The 19,047-nt window shown below is 43.3% G+C and overlaps 1 protein-coding gene across 1 annotated transcript in view; it reads left to right on the top strand.

Moving 5' to 3' along the window:
* tenm1 (teneurin transmembrane protein 1) overlaps positions 1–19,047 on the top strand; it is a 250,841-nt gene that overhangs the window by 111,329 nt on the left and 120,465 nt on the right. The window contains exon 6 of the mRNA XM_055034529.1: positions 9,065–9,238. Within this exon, the coding sequence (XP_054890504.1) occupies positions 9,065–9,238 (174 nt within the window). The remainder of the gene's footprint in view (positions 1–9,064; positions 9,239–19,047) is intronic.

Raw genomic sequence — 19,047 nt, 5'->3', positions numbered from 1 at the left:
TATCTATCTATCTATCTATCTATCTATCTATCTATCTATCTATCTATCTATCTATCTATCCATCCATCCATCCATCCATCCATCCATCCATCCTCCATCCATCCATCCATCCATCCATCCATCCATCCATCCATCCATCCATCCATCTATCTATCTATCTATCTATCTATCTATCTATCTATCTATCTATCTATCTATCTATCTATCTATCTATCTATCTATCTATCTATCTATCTATCTATCTATCTGAGGTTGAAATTAATTATGCTTTTATTTTGCTGATAATCCAGGACAATCCCCAGTCAGAGAGCAGCTACTTGTGAACTAAGATCAAATGACATGTAATTTATTATTCAATATAAATCATTGGACTTGACCTCTGAAGGTCAAGTTGGTTGCTCTGGGTTTTATTTAGGAATACCAGAATATATGGGGTTGTATATAAATGTAATATGAACGCAATATTTTTCAGATTTCCACTTTTCCTTTTTTTGGTGAAAAGAGACAATCGTTTTTGTGTGGCAACGCTACTTTGGGTAAATGGCACAAATTATTAGGTTGAGGTTGTAGAAAGAGCAGCACACCAACGCAGCCCTCAACCAGCAGAACAACAACGGTGTTCGGCCCTCACAAAAACCACAGAAGAAGAAGAAGAAGAAAAAACAAGCTCATTTTAAAGGCACAACACAATCGATTAACTGGAGATCAGCCTCAGTGACTGACCCTTTATGTCACCACATTATCAAACTTAGCTGCAAAAATAAATCATCTTCCATTTTCATTTTCGATTCATACGACTAAGTTGCAGCAGTTTAACAAATAAAATCCAAATTTTATATTTTAGGTGTTGTGGGTGTGATGTGAGAAGCACCAAATGTGAGTTATATGACTTTGTTTGCCTGAGATTTCATGTTTCTTAGCATTAAAGAAAATGTGTGTGAATGCCAGCTGCACCCCGCCCGCTGCTTCATGCCTCATTGGTGCCGGTATTGATTGGTCCACTTTCTCTTTGTTTCCACTCCTCTATTTTGGTCATCTTGACGCAGCTCGGAGAAACCCGCTGGCCTTTGTGAAAACTGCCCTAACAGCCGTGCGGGGCTGCGGTAAAATTGCTTTAAATGGCCAGACAGACGGCGTCCGGGAGGCTCTGAATGGTGAGGGAGCCCTTTGGTAAAATGTCTCCAGAAGGTCAGAGAGGCTGCTCGGAAAATAACCCAGATATCTCCGATAGTTCACCGCGCTTGGGCATGGAAAAGCGCGCACGGCAACTCGCATCCGGATCCAATTTCTCCCTCTCTCGTGCCTTCTGATATGTTCTCCCACTGAAACAGTGACAAACCTACGCACAGGCATATTTGGATTGAACCGTACAGTATGTTAGCAACAGTGGTGGTGGGCGGTGTCTGTTGGAAGGCCGGCGTTACACGGCACAGATGTCCTGCCCGTCCAAACGAGCCGCACACGTTCTGCTCTTCTACGTGACTCAGCTTTCGGAAAGGGGGGTCCGAGTCAGTGAGATGGGCGAGTGGGAGACGGGAGGAGAGAGGAAGGTGAGGAGGAGGCGGAGGGGTAGGGGGGCGAGAGAGGCATGTGACAGGAAAAAAGAGAGAGAGAGAGAGAGGAGGCGTGATTGGATCTGCAAAGAGAGAGAACGAGGAAACGATGCACGGAGGATGCAGCTCTCTAGCTGTGACTAACCAGATAATGGAAACGACCGGGTTCGGCTTGGTAAACAAACACGACGATGCGCAGCAGATCTCTCCAATCGAGACGAGTGCCGGGTTCTTCATCCACCCCCGTTCTGCCGCTTTATCCCCTTATCCAAATACGGCCTCGCGTTCAAGAGGGGGCAAGGTCAAAGCGTACGAGTCGCCGTGTCTTCAGCTGCAGATTGAGCTCCCGAATTAAAATGTCAGAGGACTCCGCGCTTATGCATGCAAGCAGACACACTTAAACAGTCATGACAGTGGAATTAGTTGCTTTCAAGGAGTTGATGGAGAGGAGGGGAAGGAGGTAGAGTGAGGAGCCACTTCAGAATCTGCTCCTTTTCAGAATGAGGCGTAGAGGTTGGACGGCAGCCCTTTCCTCTCCCCCCAGTACTCTGATGTTAAGTTGGACTCAGATTTATTTTATTGGCTCTGAAGTCCCTTCTCTTCCACAGTTATTTTCCTCATTTGTCTCTCTCTCTCGCTCTCTGTGTCTGTGTCTTTCATCTCTCTCTGTTCTGCTTTCTCTTGTTGCCTCTTTCTCTTCCCGTCTCTCAGAAGTTTAGGCTTAGCTGGAGGCTGACACAGCCACACGCAAATTCTGATGAGCAGCTGCCTTTACTGTACGTATGCTGAGCCACGCGCCGACTCTAATGACAGATGCTCTTGAAAGCGTTTGCTGCCAGGCAAAGCGAGCTGTAGTCTCTGGTTGTCAGATGGAATCTGGTCTGCGGTTATCTAGACGTGAACGCGGCGATGGTGCGCGCTCCGGCTCCCGCGAGAGTATTGATAAATCATTTTTAACTGACTGCAGCGCTACCTTGGTTGAAATGCATATTGATGGGATAGTATATGCACAGTCAATCTCAGCCATTGTTGCCCTGCAGCGAAGTCCAGGACTTGCTCTTTGTGTAAAAGGCATTAAATTGGTTTGCACGAGCGCACGCACACACACAAACACAGCCGCGCAAATTTTTCCTTATCTCCTACTCTTTCTCTCAATACAAGTGTGAAATTTAATCATCACTTGAGCCCACAATCCTTTCTATCTCATCTCGAGGCACACGCAAGCCCGACAACAACAGCAACAACTGCAGCGATGGCTGCAGCTCAAGATTACTGCTGCCTCCAACAACTCGAACCGAGCAGACTGTCTGGAAAGCTCATCTCCTTGCAAGCTGTTGTTTAAAACGGCGCCATTAAACACATTCAATTAATGTGTCTTCGGCGCTCGGTTTTTAATGTACAGTGCCATGCGATGGCTCCTATCTTCTGACTTTTTTTCTGTTTTTTATTTTTTTGCTTTTTGATGTTTTGCAGCCCTCAGCGTTTTGTTGAAATGTTAAGCGATCGGCACATCATGAAGCTGCCACTGGCGTGTGTCAGCATAGTCTCATCTGAATAAACTGCAAACAGGATTTCTTCTGGCTCTTCTGTAACGGGCACATCCTGTGGATGCATTTTCCCACCTGAGCTGTGGGTGTCTGCAGCTCCTCCAGAGTCGCCAGTGCCTTTTCGGATGCTTTTCTGAATAATCACTTGCCAGTTAAAGCAAAGAAGGGCAACTTTTGGCCAAAGGCAACTCACAGTGCCTCAGGATAATGTTAATGTCCATAAAGTTAACCACATGTCTGTAAATTGGGGACAAATGCATTTGAATTTGAATAACAACCATTAAGGTGACACACTTAAAAACAAGCTTTGATTTAAAGCAGAAATTAAATTTTAAAAAACTAAGTTAAGAGTAGGCAAGTTAAGGGTGTGAGCATTCCTTTGAGTTCAGGTTGCGCCATGGTGCGTTTGCAGTTTTTCCACGCAAACACACCAGTTTCAGAATATACTTCATAAACCAACCCTGCTTTAAATTTCCCCACAACTTTGCCATTTAACCTTTGGTCTTCACAGATCAGCTGTTTTTAAACATAAACTGAATCTATTGACTTAATTAGGTCAATGTTTTTTGCATTGTACATTTCAGCAATAGTCAATTATGAAACAGGAAATCAACATTGCATTTTGTCAAATGTCATCATCAAAATCATCAAGCAAACACATGAAATATGCTGATCAGTATTTCACTGACTACTAATCAGTGGTGACTCTTGGTGGGCTTTGAATTAAGTCAGCGTTTTGGCTCTTCTGCAGTTTTCTGGGCGATTATTCCAGATTTGTGGTGCATAGAAGCTGAATGTAGATCAGCCGCTCTGGATCGACAGTGGCTCTCGCTTCGACTGAAACAATAAAGAAACACGTGAACTCTTAAAGATAGATATAATAACAATGTGTGTCTTAACTTTTTCAGTTTTTTATGAAATGATTGCATTAATTAAAACAACAGAATGGCACTAAAAGTGCTAATCATTTTTTTAAAAACTTTTTTAAACTTATTTTTCTTGACATGAGACTAGAAACTATGTGGAAATACAGCATCCCGTTTAAGAAGCTGTAGCCATCAATCTTTAAAAGAACATCTTGTTTTCAGAAACTTAAAGAATATGAATAAAATTACTGGGTTTTCTGCAGTAGTTATGCATTTAAAAAATGGCAAGATGTCTTTTACAAAAGGCTCTAAGTCTGTTTTATTTTGCTGAGGGACTAAAACGTATTTTCGGCTTGTAAAGGTTGCAGACCTCTGGTCCATCTGAAAACAAAACAAAATCTAATTCACTCAAGTTTGTAGATTTTGAATGTGATGAAACAAACAAACAAAAAGAAAAGAGGAACTGCGCTGTGCTTTTCTCTTGCTATCTTGTTCACAAGTCCAACTCCTGGATCCTTCTCTTCTTTAAGTGTGCCTGTAAAGCCACATCAGGCGGCTCTGTTTGTCTTTGAACGCTGAACTGCCTCGGTCTCTGCCGATCCCGTGTTCCTGCCCTCACCCTCAGCACTCGTCTCTCGGTGGGGAAGCTGAGGGTACGGCAAGAACCTCCCTCCGCCCTCCTTCAAGCACCGCCGTCCTATTACCAGTGGCACTCATCTCGCTGTCACACTGATCAATGATTCATGTGCGAGAAGGCCCCGGCCTGTTAGCTCTCTGCACTGCTGCTTATTGCCGCCACTGTGCCTGCTTTTCTTCCCCTTCCCCGTTTTATAATGACTGGACTCACTCTGCCTCTGTCGTGTGACGGGGTTGTCTCTCTTTCTTTCTTTTTTTTTTCTATTTCTTGCAAAAGCACGAGAGAGTCAGAGATGGACGCAGAGAAACGGATGGACAGACAGGCACGGTGGTGATGAGACAGGAACACGCAGAGCATATGCTTCTCACAGAAATGGCCGCACGCTGCGTCCCGGGGTGTTTCTGGGTGACTGTCTGTTTTAGGTGTCCATGCGAAGGAGAAGGGGAATAAAGAAGTGAAGTTGAAATTCGTCTCAAATGTTGCTTCGACTGAATCTTAATTGTTTTTACGGAAAAGCAAGTAATTTAGTTCTAAAAATCCCTTTGCGCTTAGCTCCAGGTTTATAATATAGACCGTAAATCTGTCCACTGTTCCCAAATGTCGTGCTAACTTCCAAGTTGTCTCTTGTGGCTATTTACTGCAATAGCAGCTTTATTTGTCAATTTGCCCAGCAGTACAGAGTTAGAGTAATATAAGAGCTGGCATCAATGCTCAGCTGTGGATCAGTTCAGCCCTGTGTGGGAGTTTTGATTCACTAACATCGGGCCTTTGGAGATCGTCGGGTTCATCCTTTAATCCAACACCTGCAGTTGCTCCTTTGACAATAGCAAACCCAAGACATAAACGTGGACAATGTTATGGTTCACAAAGACAAACCCTGTCAACTCATCTGAGCCAACTGTTCACACAACATCGGTGGTCAAGCAATGTGGCAAATGTTGGCGCAAAGAAAAAAGTCCACAAAGTGACAAGAGAGTTTAGATCTGACCTAAAAAAACATTTCAACCCGATCCCGATCCAACTGCATACTGACTTTAATTATAGGCCAGACCCCAGAGTGAACCTGCCATATTTGTTTAAGATTGTTATGGATGCCTATTTGTTTCGATTTAAAGCCACTATATTACACTGTAACAAGCAGATTAACAGATCTGTATATTGCAGGCTTATTAAATGCTCCATAGAATCCCGGGCCCAACTCGACCCAGCCATCAAGTAAATAATCAGAATTTTCAGTCGGGCTTATAACCCTGAATATATTTCTATTGCCAGCAGCTGTTGATCCATACTCAACGTTACTCTGGATATTAGGTAAAACTACTATTTTTTACAGTGTCTGGATGGTAAAAGTTGTAGTAAATACAACGTGACAACAAAACACAATAAAATTGTAAGACAAAACGTGGTAATGCAAAATTCCTGTTAGATCTGACCAGCAGTTTTACACAGTTTCTCTGACCAGAGAGGCAGACGGCACATCGGCTCCGGTCGGTTCTTTGTGATGTCAGTGGCAGCTCGTCAATAGGGGGAAAATGAGATATTTCTCCTGTCGCACAGTAATTAATCGCGCAACGGGCCCTACCAGGTTATGGCAGCAAATTGGACCAGCCAGGACAATTATAAAGAAACTAATTAAACAAATTAGCCCCCCACCAGGCCCGGGAGCATCCCCCCTCCCGCCAGCATCTCGGACGCAGACACAAACAGTTGCAGTCGAGAGAAGCAGATGCCGACCCAACGTACAGGCGGCCCTCAGGACGGGACGCAGGCCGAAACCCAGGAGCCCCTCAGGGTCCAATCCCTTACCGAAGCATACAGCTACCAGCTGCGGCAGGTTTAATGCCCAAAACCTGCCTGACCAGGTGGAAAACAATGACCTCACTGGTCTTAACAGAGGATATATTGTATCCTCCTTGTTCCCTCGTTGCTCCAGTGTTTCTTTGGGTGTGTGCGCACATGCTTGGCGCCTGCAGACGCCAAGTGTTCTTGCGAAAGGTTAACAGCCATGAAACAAGAGAATGATGAGCAAGAGCAGGATCTGAAGGGCTTTTAAGAAGGTGTGGAGTGGTGAGGAGGAGAACGCAAGAGAGCTGCTAAGCACTGTTGCTTCAGAGTCCTGACTGGAGTGGCTTATGCTCGGCTGAAAGAGACGGTAGTGCTGGTGTTGGCGAGGGGAGGTGGTGGTGGGTTAGCCGGAAAAACAAGAGGACCAATAAAGGCAATCCAGAGGAGAGGAAGTGAGAAGAATGTGGAGCACGGAGGAGCCGAACGGCGGAAACGCTAACTACGTTAGTTTGGGAATAACTTGTCATACCTCACAAAGCACTCTCACAAACTAATTTATGAAACCATGATAGGCTGTTCCACTCCAGTGCGGAATATAATGCGGTTCAACAGCGATGATGAATGCACACCCACATTTGAGGCCGCAATAGTATATTCTGTGTTTAATCCTAATGAAAGGAGCTGATAATGGGCTATTGCTTGAAGGAAGTCTCCGCTGGATTCGCTCTCCTTCCGTCGTCCTTAAGTAAAAGTGTGACTCTCAGCGGCACCGGCATGTTTTCCTGTCGAGTTTCTCTTCAGCCCTGCTTCCTGTCCTCCACCTGCCTGCCCACAACGTCGTCCAGGGGGTTCGAATCGATTGTGCTGAGAACCAGATCCATGAAATTGAATGTATGAGGCAAATCATTTGGTGTTGTTGTTTTGACATATCATTTTATTTAGCAGTTTTTTCTTCTTCTATCAGTGAAATGACTCATCACAAGTCATTTCGCAGCACCGTGTTAATGACAAAATCCTCGACTCCACATCTTTAAACACAAGACGGAGAAACTGCGCCGGAAAGTGAGAGATGCTTTTGAAAGCCAGGGCGTTGAGGAGCGGGCGCAACGCGTACGCGTCTGGCCTCGTCACGGCTGACAGTTCAATTAGTCTGAACCAAACGATGCGTGGCGTCTCCCTCTCGTGGCGCTTGGTAATCGTCAGTGTTGGTGCTTTGAGGAGCTCGTATTGTGCACGAGTAGACAGCTGAACCCAAAGTGGTGTGAGCCACTTGGAACTCGCGGCATCGAAACGCAGGATCTGCCGATCCCAACAGATGACTGGGGGGGAGGTTGGGTTGCATCGAGGGACGACCACGCTTTGGTGACGCTCTGCTCTCGGAGCTCATCGTTCATTTGCTGTATTTTGTAGGAAAAAAAAAATAGTACGTCTTTTTTTCTTTCTTCTTTGCTTTCCCTCCTCTGCTTCAGTGGAAAGTAACTGCAAATGGCTTTGAACTATCTGGAGGTTTAATTAGGCATTCCTCATCAGCAGGGGATTGAGTGTGGGTGAGGTGTGTGTGTGTGTGTGTGTGTCTGTGCATGCGTGTCCAGGCTTGCAGGCTTTCAAAGAGCGATGCAGGAACGGGACGACGCGATTGTGTTGGTTTTACTGTAAATAATTCGGGATTTGTTTCTTGTGAACAGCCATTTTGAGGCGAGCTGGCGTCTGGCGCCTTTTCCTGGGCGTCGGCGAATCAGCAGGCAGGCGGCGGTAGACGTTTGAAGTCTTTAGAAGTTTATGCACCTTGATCTGCATGAAGCAGCCATCCTCTGACTGCCACCAGCACATCACAACTTTGTGATTTGAGTCTTTGCTTTTATTTGATGTTGCAAATGTGTCAGGAGAGAGAGAGAGAGAGACAGAAAGAGAGAGAGACAGAAAGAGAGAGAGAGAGAGAGAGAGAGCAATAAAAAGAAAAACCTGCAATGATGTATTTCATTCGCTTTGTTCTTCCCACCACCAGCAAAGGCGCATAACCTTTACAGATTCTTTCAAAGTGCTAAACTAAAGCAATTTTCAGGCACAATCACTGGCGCGAAGAAGCCCAAGATTGGTCGGACATCTTTTACTCATAGCCTTGCAGGACGCTAATTAATTTCTTTTAATGGGCGCGACTTCGGTTTTTCTTATTTTGACAGCATGTAGGATTGTTGTCCTAGTAAACACTTTTACAAGTGGGAGGGGGAATCCGGTATCCTCCTCACCCTTTGTTGTTTAAAAGCCCCATATGGATTGTGAATCGGCAGCAGCTTTCAAAGCATCATTAGTCATGCATAAAAGACTGTGTGAACGCTTTAATACCGGCCCTGGGCTCCGGCTCTGAAGATCTGCCTTAATTGCCCACCTCTGTTGCATGCCGTGGTCACGTGCGCTCGCATCGGCGCACAAGTTGAATCCGTGTGCGACACAGTCGGTGTTTGTGTGTATTTGCTAATTGTCCATCGCTCGCTGGCACTAATAAGCGCGTAAAGAGACTGAGTGCTCTAAGATGAGCATTAAACGAGATGCAGACACACCCCTCTGCATGCCTTGAATAATGATCCTTTATCTCTGCTTTTCTTTTCCCCCTGTGGCTGACACACTTTTTCTTTTTTTCTTTTTGCTCTGTGTGGGTGTGTGTGTGTGTGTATGCAGCGGTACACCTGTTAGGCCTGACCTGGCATCTGCGGCACGGTGAGAACCAGCTGTATGAAAACGGTCTGAGTTCAGCCGACCATCAACAGGAGGACCACGGCAAACTCCGACCCACGAGCTCCGTCCACCTGCTGGACACACTCAACCCTGAAAACACATACACGGGTGACAGAGGTACGGTCTCTCTCTCCAACACGCACACAGACACACACACACACACACCTACTCAGACCCGCACACTCATTGGGTGTGAATTAGCAAGACAGTCTCACTTATTAAGGTCATTCGGTGACACTAAGTGTGTCCAAATTGAGGAGCACAGATTACATTTGTGTGATGCAACAAAGGCTGCTCCAAATGCGCCCGTCTTTCCCTTGCATTCCAAAAATGGGGACGGCGTGTCCTTCCCAGGGTTCATTGCGGGCCAAACGGGGCATTCCTGGTCTTATGACAACTGGAGCAAGTCAGCTTAATTCAGAGTTTTTCTTTAAACATGACACTTGTATATTTCTCTAATAAAGTGTCAGGTCATATTATATTGCACAGCAGCTCAAGTTTACAGGCTAAATAAGTCATTATTGTTCCATTCTCTTATTGACTAATCTATTATTATTAATCTACGGCTGTATGGCGGCAGAAAGCATTGAGTGGGTTGAGAATCCGTCTTGCAATCAGAAGGTGGTTGTAGGTTCAATTCCAGCTGTTAATTTCTTTTTTTTTTCTTTTTGATAATTAATTTTTTTTTCCTTTTGTTGATGTTTTATAAAGGAAATTGATATATTTTTAAACGTAATTTACTCCACACACGTAGTAACACCAAGCGCTGATATAAACAGTCATTCCAACCACAAGCTTAAATGACAAATCATCATTCAGTTCAGTTCAACACCTTTTTACGCCAAAGGGGAATTAGTGAGTTGCTGTCGTGGCTCATATCATCCAGGTACCTTTGTAAAGTCTTTGTGGATGTTCTTGCAGTAGGCAGGAAGGATCTCCAGCAGCAGTCAGTCTTGCAACAAACATAAAGAGGCATCTGACTGAAGACACATTTGCTGTATGATATTTTCAAGACTGCCAAACGTGAACATTATGCTAACAGCTTAACATTTGCGAAGCAGCATTTCAAGTATCCTAGATGACATTGTCATTTGTTTTTGCTGTCCTCCTGAAGCCTCTGTCTGGGTTGTGTGGTTAGAATGCTGTGCAGAAAGACACTGGAGTCAGGAAAGTGATCCTTGCCCCATTATGATTGATGGAGGAGACAGTTTGAACTTCCTTCTTCAGCTCTGAATCCATCGAGTCCTCTGGGACTGGGGGTCACAGTCCAGGTGTTATTTGAGCTGCTGGATCCGCTTGTACAGAACAACCATATTGTTGTCTGGAAGTAAAATTAAAAAAGTAGGAGAAAAAAATCTCTTCAACTTCACAGCATCTAATGCTAAAACAAAACCGATTACTAACAAAAGTCTACAAAAATAAATTTTCCTTGATGGGAGGTTTGTTTCTATTCAATGAAATATTACTTTGATTTGCATACTGTGCCAGATTTCATTTCTCTGTTAACCTGTTGATAATGTTAACCTATCAACAGGTTAACATTATTTAGATAATGTTAACCTGTTAAACTCCACCTGGGCAAATCTGTTTATAGGATAACTATTTTGTGTGCGCTCCATCAAACAATGTGGGGAGCAGGACAAACATGGAGTAAAAGGGACTCCGGTCAAAACTGAACCTTTGCCCAAGGCTAACACTTAGCCTTAGGCGACCTGGGGAGAAACACGTCGGTGGCAGTGTTATGCTCTGTGGGTGCTTCTCTCCTGCAGGACGTTGAGTCTGGTCAGGATGGGGAAACAATCCCGTCTCTAGTTGAGCAAAACCGGGTAGAGTTAGCCGAAAAATACTTGCAGTTGCAAATGCATCAAAAAAAGGGGATTCTACAAAGTCGTTATCAAATATTTCAATGTGAATCTTTTCTTTCCACTTGACAATTGTACTCTGCTTTGTATTAGCCTGTCTCTTAAAATCGCAGCAATAAACTAGATATTAGTTTATTGCTGCATCGTATGAACATATTTCTTTTTTCTTTCCTAATAAACACTAATGCTTTTTTAAATCCACAGATGCGCCAGCTAAAAACTAAGAGCAATCTTTTCCAAGCGCCAGTAGTAATTTCACGGCGTATCGTCAGGGGTACGCCGTGAACTGGAAAACCTCCAGCAACCAGTACCACGCCCTCCCAGTACACAAGCTTGTAGAACACGCCGACTTGAAGGGATGGCGTGACACAGCATCCCGACGGTCGTGTCGGGGCGCCTTTTCTGGTCGTCAGGACTTTCTGCGATAATTTGATGGGTTTATTAATCTTGACTGGGCCGTGGTATTCCACCTCACGCAGTGGGACTGAGCACGAGCTGCCAGCTGTCTAACAGAGAAGGGAAAATCAATCAGTCCTGTTTATTTTCTGTGAGTCGTTGCTGTCACTTTGAGGGCTGGAGCTCAAAGTGACGTCTGAGTTGTTAGGTCAGTTAGTTTGTGTTCCATTAAAAGGGGAGAAGAGGGGGGAAAAAAAATCACACGCAGTTTTGTAGCCTCCCGGGCAAGGCAGGCTCATTGAAAATTAGCATGTGTACCCTGGTGTTGTGTTGCAATCAAGTCTGATTGGAGCCGGAGCTAATAAATTTTGCAGTCATTTATCGTGCAGCTGAATGCCAACAAAACAGTCTCCCATTTCCCTCAAAAAAAGGAAGATGTTGGGGGAGCCTGCATGTGTTTCGGGCATTGTGGAAAAGGTTATGGGATGATCAGATAAAATAAATCCATATGAGGCTGAATGTCTCAAAAGAGTCAGAGTCAATATGGTTTTCCAGCAGGACAACCCTTATTGTTTTAGCGAACATCTCGGCTGGAGCTTACAGAGAAAAGAATCTTTCACTGTTCTTCTTTGGACAGTCACTCTAGATCATATATATATATATATATATAAACAAAAATGACTTAAGAACTTCACAATTTAACGCCCTTTGTCTTTTTAACAAGCTCCTGCTCTTTCCTGCGCTCCGCTTTCAGTGACCCAACGTTTGCACCAGCGTTTCACTGAAAGTAGTTCATATGCTAATGTGCAGTTGCAACAGGTGTTTGCTAACTGCTGCTGCTAGTCTGGAGGAGCTTGGTGGAAAAGGCAGCTCCCGGTGAGACCAACAGTTTTTTGCAAACAAAATGGCTGCCAAAAGGATTACTCAAACATGCGTGAAAGAATCGAAGCAACACTCCAGGTATGTTTTTGATGACGGAATAACATTATAACATGATGATATTATGTAATATCAACTTTTTATTTAGCTTCACATCATCATCATAAAGTTATAATGTCATCGCCTCATCAAAAAAACGCCTGGAGTGTCGCTTTGATTAGTTCATGCATGTTTGAGAAATCCTTTAATCTCCAATGCAAACATTCAGCTGTACAAAACCCGAGCGCCACCTTCGAGCCGCAGCTCCTCCTCAGAGCTGCAGTGTCTGAGCTTCCGCCTTACAGAGCAGGCCGTCCGCCACCGCTCCCCCACTCCGCTCCTTCAGACTAGCCCACAGCAATTAGCAAACACCTGGTGAAGCTGCACATCAGCTGACCTCATGATACAAGTTACTCCTGAGTGCAGTGCTGGTGAAAACATTGTTGAAAGGTCACCAAGGAGCATTCTCATGACGGGGGGTTAAAAAGAGCAGGAGTTTTTAAAGAAACAGATGCCCAAATTCAAGGTGTTAAATTATAAAGTCAGACTCTGTCTAATTCATATTTGATATCTGTAGCATTTTCACAACTAGAGGTGACATAGTTACTTGATTGTGCTACAAAATTGCTCTGTGCCCCTGGAAAATTCTTAACACTGCCCATTTAAAAGAACCAAAATGCTAAAAACCAATAGTTGGCACAAATTTCTGTATGTTTCTGCATCATTAGGGCATTGTTTTGTTGTGAAAAGGCAATCGGCACACTGAATGATCTCATTCAACATGGAGACATTAGGCAATAAATCAACCCTGCACTGATTCCATATCCAAAAAGGCAGGTAATTGGTTAATCAGTGGCCGTCTCACCGAGCGCGGGGCTAGAAATCGCTCGTCTCCACTCTGCCTTCTGCCATCTATCCAGAGGAATTCTTAGCCCCAATTTAACCCCATGATATGGGACATTAATTGTGAGTTTTTCAGGTCACGAAGTCAGATGGAGCATAGCAACCTTCATGCTTGGTCTAACTCTGATGGATATTACATCAGAGGCAGCCGGAAGCCACGTGCGGGGAGCCGAACTGCAGCACTCTGCAATTCAGGCTACCTGGGACGTCCCTGAAGCAACTGCTGCTGATGAATCCTCACATTTTTAAGGATTAACACTCTCATTGGTCCCTAAATCCTCCTATGGACCGCGCCGGGGTCACAGACTTCCACTTGGAAGTGTTGCGTCACAAGCGCTCTATTGTTTCAACTCTCATTGCTTTACAGGCTTGACGAGAGCCAGGGAAATCAAAATGGGCAGAGTTAAGCCGCTGATGCATGGGAGCCCAGATTAATAAAATTGGCACGGTGGAGGTGGTCCCCTGGCAGAGGAGGGCCAAAGAGATTAGAGATTAGGCTGTAATCCAGTGTGGCAGATTATCACGCTCAACCCGCTCTACCCATCACCTCTCACACCGAGAGACCACACAATCCCCAAGATTACACCGCGGAGGATGGTGAGAGGAAGGGATGTGGAGGGCAGGAGGGAGAGAACGAGGTGGGAGGGGAAACAAAAGTTAAACTGAGAGGAGAGGCGAGTAATTGAGTGGGATGAGTTTTTTTATTTTTTTATTTTTTTTCATCAAACATTTAACAAGGAAAATTAGTATTGAACATGGTGGCTAATTTTCTCTTTACGTATATTTCAAAGGAGGCAGTTTGCATTAGATTTACCCAAAACAATGCTGGAAACAACTCAAGCAATCAATGTTCGCCCAGTTCGACCATAAATTATTCCAGAATTTACATCAAATAAAGTAGCATTGGCAAAAAGTATTGTCAATTTTTACCAACATTGATTTGGTAAAGTGACATTTCTGTACCGAATAATTGGTTCATCTTGGGTGATTGACGTGGGCATGTTTGAATTTTGAAACATACCCAGTTAAGGGTTCCACTGCCTGTGCAGGGTTTCCCCCAGTGTACAATAAGCCTGGCGGGCCACCAGGCTTTACTTTGGCCCCCATCAGGATTAGCATTGCTTATTTTATTTTTATTTTTTTTAATGTTTGCATTTTTTCAAGACTTTTCAGTTGGTGTACAGATATTAATTTTCCAATCTTCCAAATACAGATAATTGTCGAGTGATATTTTCAAATTTCCTGTCAACTTTAAATATTTTTTAACTCAAAAACTTTTTAACTCCTCTGTCAGAAATCTTCTGAAAATAACCTGTTTGTGCTTGGTTTACGGTAAAATGTTATTCTTCCTGTTTCCAGATAACGGCCTCAGTTGGGTTCATTGAAACATGCAGAATTTTAGAAATGTATTTGCAACTAATCTCATCGATATGTTTCTCAACAATAATGTCAGCAAATGCCTTAAGAGAGCTCTTTGCTTGTCACATCTTGGAATGCTTCGTGTACAATGCATTTTTAATGAGAAACCCTTTTATAGGCTATTAGTTTGAACTAAACCATTAGGTGCTAAGTTGCACTGAAGAGGGTTGATTCCTGAATACTGATAGGTTTCAGCTGGTTTTCTGACTCTGTAGATTTGTTTTTGTAACATGTTCAATTAGGCCTTTTCACAGTAATCAATAAATCAATTAATTCCAGGATAAATTAAAACAAACTCAATAATTTCCATTGGCACAATTCATCTGTTTTTTTTCTCTCTTTCTACCAAAAGCTGGATGATAAAAGTCTTCAGTTTGGTTCTTTGGTTTCAAATGGCCCTTTTTTAAATGGTAATTTTGTTACAAATACTTCACAATAAATTTTATTTGTTTTTTTATTTATTTATTTTTGAATACAATATTTAAAATGTCTTCCAGTTCCAGTGTTAAAATGTTTACAAGAATGTAAAGTTTTCTAATGTTTAAGAGCGTGTTCTTGCATTACTGCTTTTGCATCACCATTATATTTCTTAAAAATGCTCTCATGACGACAATGCTATCATTTATCACGATAATATTCTGGAACAATTTATCGTCCAGCAAAATCATGACAAGCCTTCGTTCAGTTCTTACTCCCTCTGCCATGCAGGCGTAAGCCACAAAACCTAATTCATGGACTAATTTGTTTTGATTTCTTACTGCTTGGATTTTTGCTACTAGCATCTGGTGTAAATTTTATGTCAACAGCCCCTTTAGAAATAGATGTAAAGAGAAAAACACTGGCGTATTCAATGCTGCTTTTTCTTCCTACTGTACAAAACAAATGTCTGTGGCTTGTCTGGAAAAAAAAAGGATTGGAAACCAAGATGTAAATGTTTCCTTGTTATTGAGAAATAAATTATTTTATACTTGATGCACTGCAATAAACAGAACATTACAGTTGGGATATGAAGATCGCAGAGGAGGCTGATTGGAGGAGCATAGTTATCACTTTCTCCTTGTTTCGGATGTGATGGCACAGTGGGGAGAGATGAAACAATCTTGGCGGAATGATTTGAAGCTAGTAATCTTCTTGTATACTTGTTCGGGATTTTTTTTTTCTTTATTTTTTTTTTTAGCCCTGTTATTTTTTCATATCAACATCAATGCCACAGAAAAACAACAGGCTTTCTTAACATCTTGTTCCCCCATTTCTGTTTTGCTGTTCGTTTGATGCGCTGGGTCTCTGCCCAAAATCAGCATCCCAAGAAAGGGAATTTTAATTTACCTTTCCGAGACAGCCCCGCTGCACCGCGCGAGACACTAATTGACATGTTGTGTCAACTGCGTTATGGCTACTGTCTTGTCAAGCCACACATGCTGCGTTTTATGTTCTCCTCGCGGTTGCTCTCCTGCAGCTTTTCTGGAGATCAACCGGCAGCCCCCTTCCTCGTCCTCATCACATAAAGAGCTTTTCTAATTAGTGTTACATTAATTGCCACTCACTCCACGATAATCAACCCCGAGCTGGCGCGCATGCACACACCGACTCCAGGGCGTCTATTTCTTGATCTGACGGTCGTTGGTGAGAGCTCGCAGACATGGCCCACACACGCATGATCGTGCGCACCCACGCAGACAGACTCCTCTGGTGCAGATGAAAGCAGAAGTGCACAGAAAAAGAAAGTTTGTGTCAGTGGATTCCCTGCCTTAATGAAGTACATCGGGGGGGACGATATCTCACTCATTGTGGGAACGTCTGATTTATTAATAACGCGAAATGATACAAACTGACATACAGTAGATGGGAATATCGCCTCATTATAATGTGGAGATGATGAAAACGCCTTCTGAGCCGCGCGCGTTGCTGATTGTGTAAACCGACTGTAAAGCTGAGTTCTGAGCTGTTTTCACTCTGCCTTTGACGGTGTGGTTTAGAAATGCTGTGCAGATGGATGGATTGTGACACAGACAGAAAGAAGGGCTCTTAAAGAGCACATCAATATTCCAGACTGTGTGCAGACAGAGAGAGAGAGTGAGAGAGAGAGAGAGAGGGTGGAAGGACGGCGGGTTGTGCAGAGAGTGGGGGCATGTGTGCGGAAACGGTGAGAAAGGACGCGGCGGGTTGCGTGCACGCCGATGCGCGTGCGCACGAGCTCTGATGGACTGGGCCGTGTAACAGCGGACGCATTGATTTTCTCACGCTGGGATACAGTCTCAGGGTGCAGCACGCGCACGTACTTACAGCTCAGACACACGTGCGTGATGCAGCATAGATCATTTAGTGAGCTCTCTGCTTGAGCTCCTCGAGTCAAGAGAGCACAAACATGTCTGCGTGCGACACAGCCCGCATCCAAAAGCCTCCCATTAAAATATGGCTGGACAAGTCGGGTGTGATTTAAAGCTGCAGTCGCTGTTTACACCGCGGACGACTCATTTCATCTGCGGCAAAGAGCCTCTCTGGAGTCGCTGTTGATGTTTCTTTTGTTCTGTTTTGTTTTCTAAAGCCTCGGATTTGATGTTTGGGGTGACAAAATAAGAATGGTTGAGTTTATCTCTGTGATAAATAATAATATTGTCACCTTTCTGTTCTAAAATAAGTACTTTGTTGGCAAAGAGGATTTTTTTTTCCACACACCCCCAAATCATCTTTTAGCAAAGGAGAGATGGGAATTTTTCTGCCACAAACATTTTTGCCCCGATATAACCACCATAGTGTTTTTTTTTTTGTTTTTTTTTTTTTTTTTGTTTTTTGTTTTTGTAAGAAGTGGTTTTGAATCTACTAGCAATGCCTGTTAAAAAAAAAATCTCTCACTACGTGGAATTAAATAATCAATTTAAGCAAGAAATTAATGAATAACAAGAGAATGAATACATCGCAAACAAGTTGGAAAACTAAATGATAAATGAATTGCATTCGTGACACTCTGATAAAGTATCGCAGTGGAAAGCAAAAGGCAATTATGAATATATGCAATGTTGAAAAGTGTAATAATAGTTCAAAGATGTTTTTTCTCATATTTGTTCTGTTCATCTTTTGCCAAATTAATGACTTTATTTAACCATTTATCCATTTCTGTATTTACCTGTAACTTTGGCAGTCTTTGCTGTTCCTGGTTACTTCTTACATCATTTTTACTCTTCCTGCATCGATACTTTTACCACCGTGATCCAAGAGATTACGTGTGAACTTTAACATTTTTTAAATGTCCCCCAATCAATCCTGAAAGTCAAAGTTCTTAAGTTTTTTTTTTCTTTTTTTTTTTTTTACTTAATGGAAATCGATACATCTCGTCACAAAACCTCATAGTGATTTTCCTTACTTTCACTTGAAATAATGACACAGTTGAAGTGGAGAAACTCACTCTGTGGATCACTGACTTACAGGCGTTAAGTATCTGCCCAGACTTAGCCAGTTATAAACTTTCCCAGAGCTCAGTTAAAAAAAAAAAAAAAGGAAAAGAAAAGAAAAGAGAGAATACTTTATCCTTATGCCATCTTGTGCAACACATGTTAAATATGTAACAGTGTCGGTGTCAAGCAGTGAATGAGTTTGTGAACAGGCAGACATATCTGTCACAGATGTAACCCGAGGCCTGATGGTAGAAGGTGAAGACAGACGGTAGAAGTAATAGAAGGCCCCGGGGCCCGGAGCATTATCTTCTCCAGACTCTGACTGACACTCATTAGGCTGCACAGTGGAGAGGGGAGGCTGAAAGCTTATTAAGCCACCTGCTCAAAAGGCCCTTAATTGAATCCAAGTAATTATAGAGACCTTGCCCATTGTGATATTTTTATTCATCCTGCGGCAAACTCAATCTCTCTTGCATTCGGAACAGTATTAATGTTGTCTGCGCCGATACATGCATGATTCACACGCGGACGGTATTGACTATTTCAGACACACACACATATGCTCGTGCATTTTGGTCCCATCAGACCTCTCCTGTTACTAAGACCCTGACTGCAGCGTAATGCTGTTCTCTGCTTCATTAGAACATGAGGGGTAATAACATTAATTGCGAAGACAGTGTGTTGAAAAATAGATTGTAGGTGTAATTGTTTTACCTGAATTTCCCGTAGGCAAGAGGAATTAATTAGACCTCGTGTCCCGAGTCATAATGAAGTTCCTCTTCCTCGCCGGCCTGACACGTACCTGGCCACACACACACACATGCAGGCGCGGACAGGCACATGAAACCCTGAGCTAAATGGGCTAAATGGGCCGGCAAACTCGCATCGATTTTTAAAAACAAAAGATTCACGTTAGGGGTGTCTCGATGAATTACGTTCGTGAATTTAGACCAAGCGCGATGTTGTGCTCACAAAACGTGGTTGAGATGAGACGGGATTTTAGCTGCATTTATGGGGGAAGAGATCCAATTATTTG

Source organism: Poeciliopsis prolifica, unplaced genomic scaffold (genome assembly GCF_027474105.1).
Source record: "Poeciliopsis prolifica strain line A6 unplaced genomic scaffold, Auburn_PproV2 SCAFFOLD009, whole genome shotgun sequence".
In the NCBI taxonomy this organism is placed as follows: Eukaryota; Metazoa; Chordata; class Actinopteri; order Cyprinodontiformes; family Poeciliidae; genus Poeciliopsis; species Poeciliopsis prolifica.
Note: the sequence above shows the minus strand (reverse complement) of the source record. Positions and strands in the feature narration are given on the sequence as shown.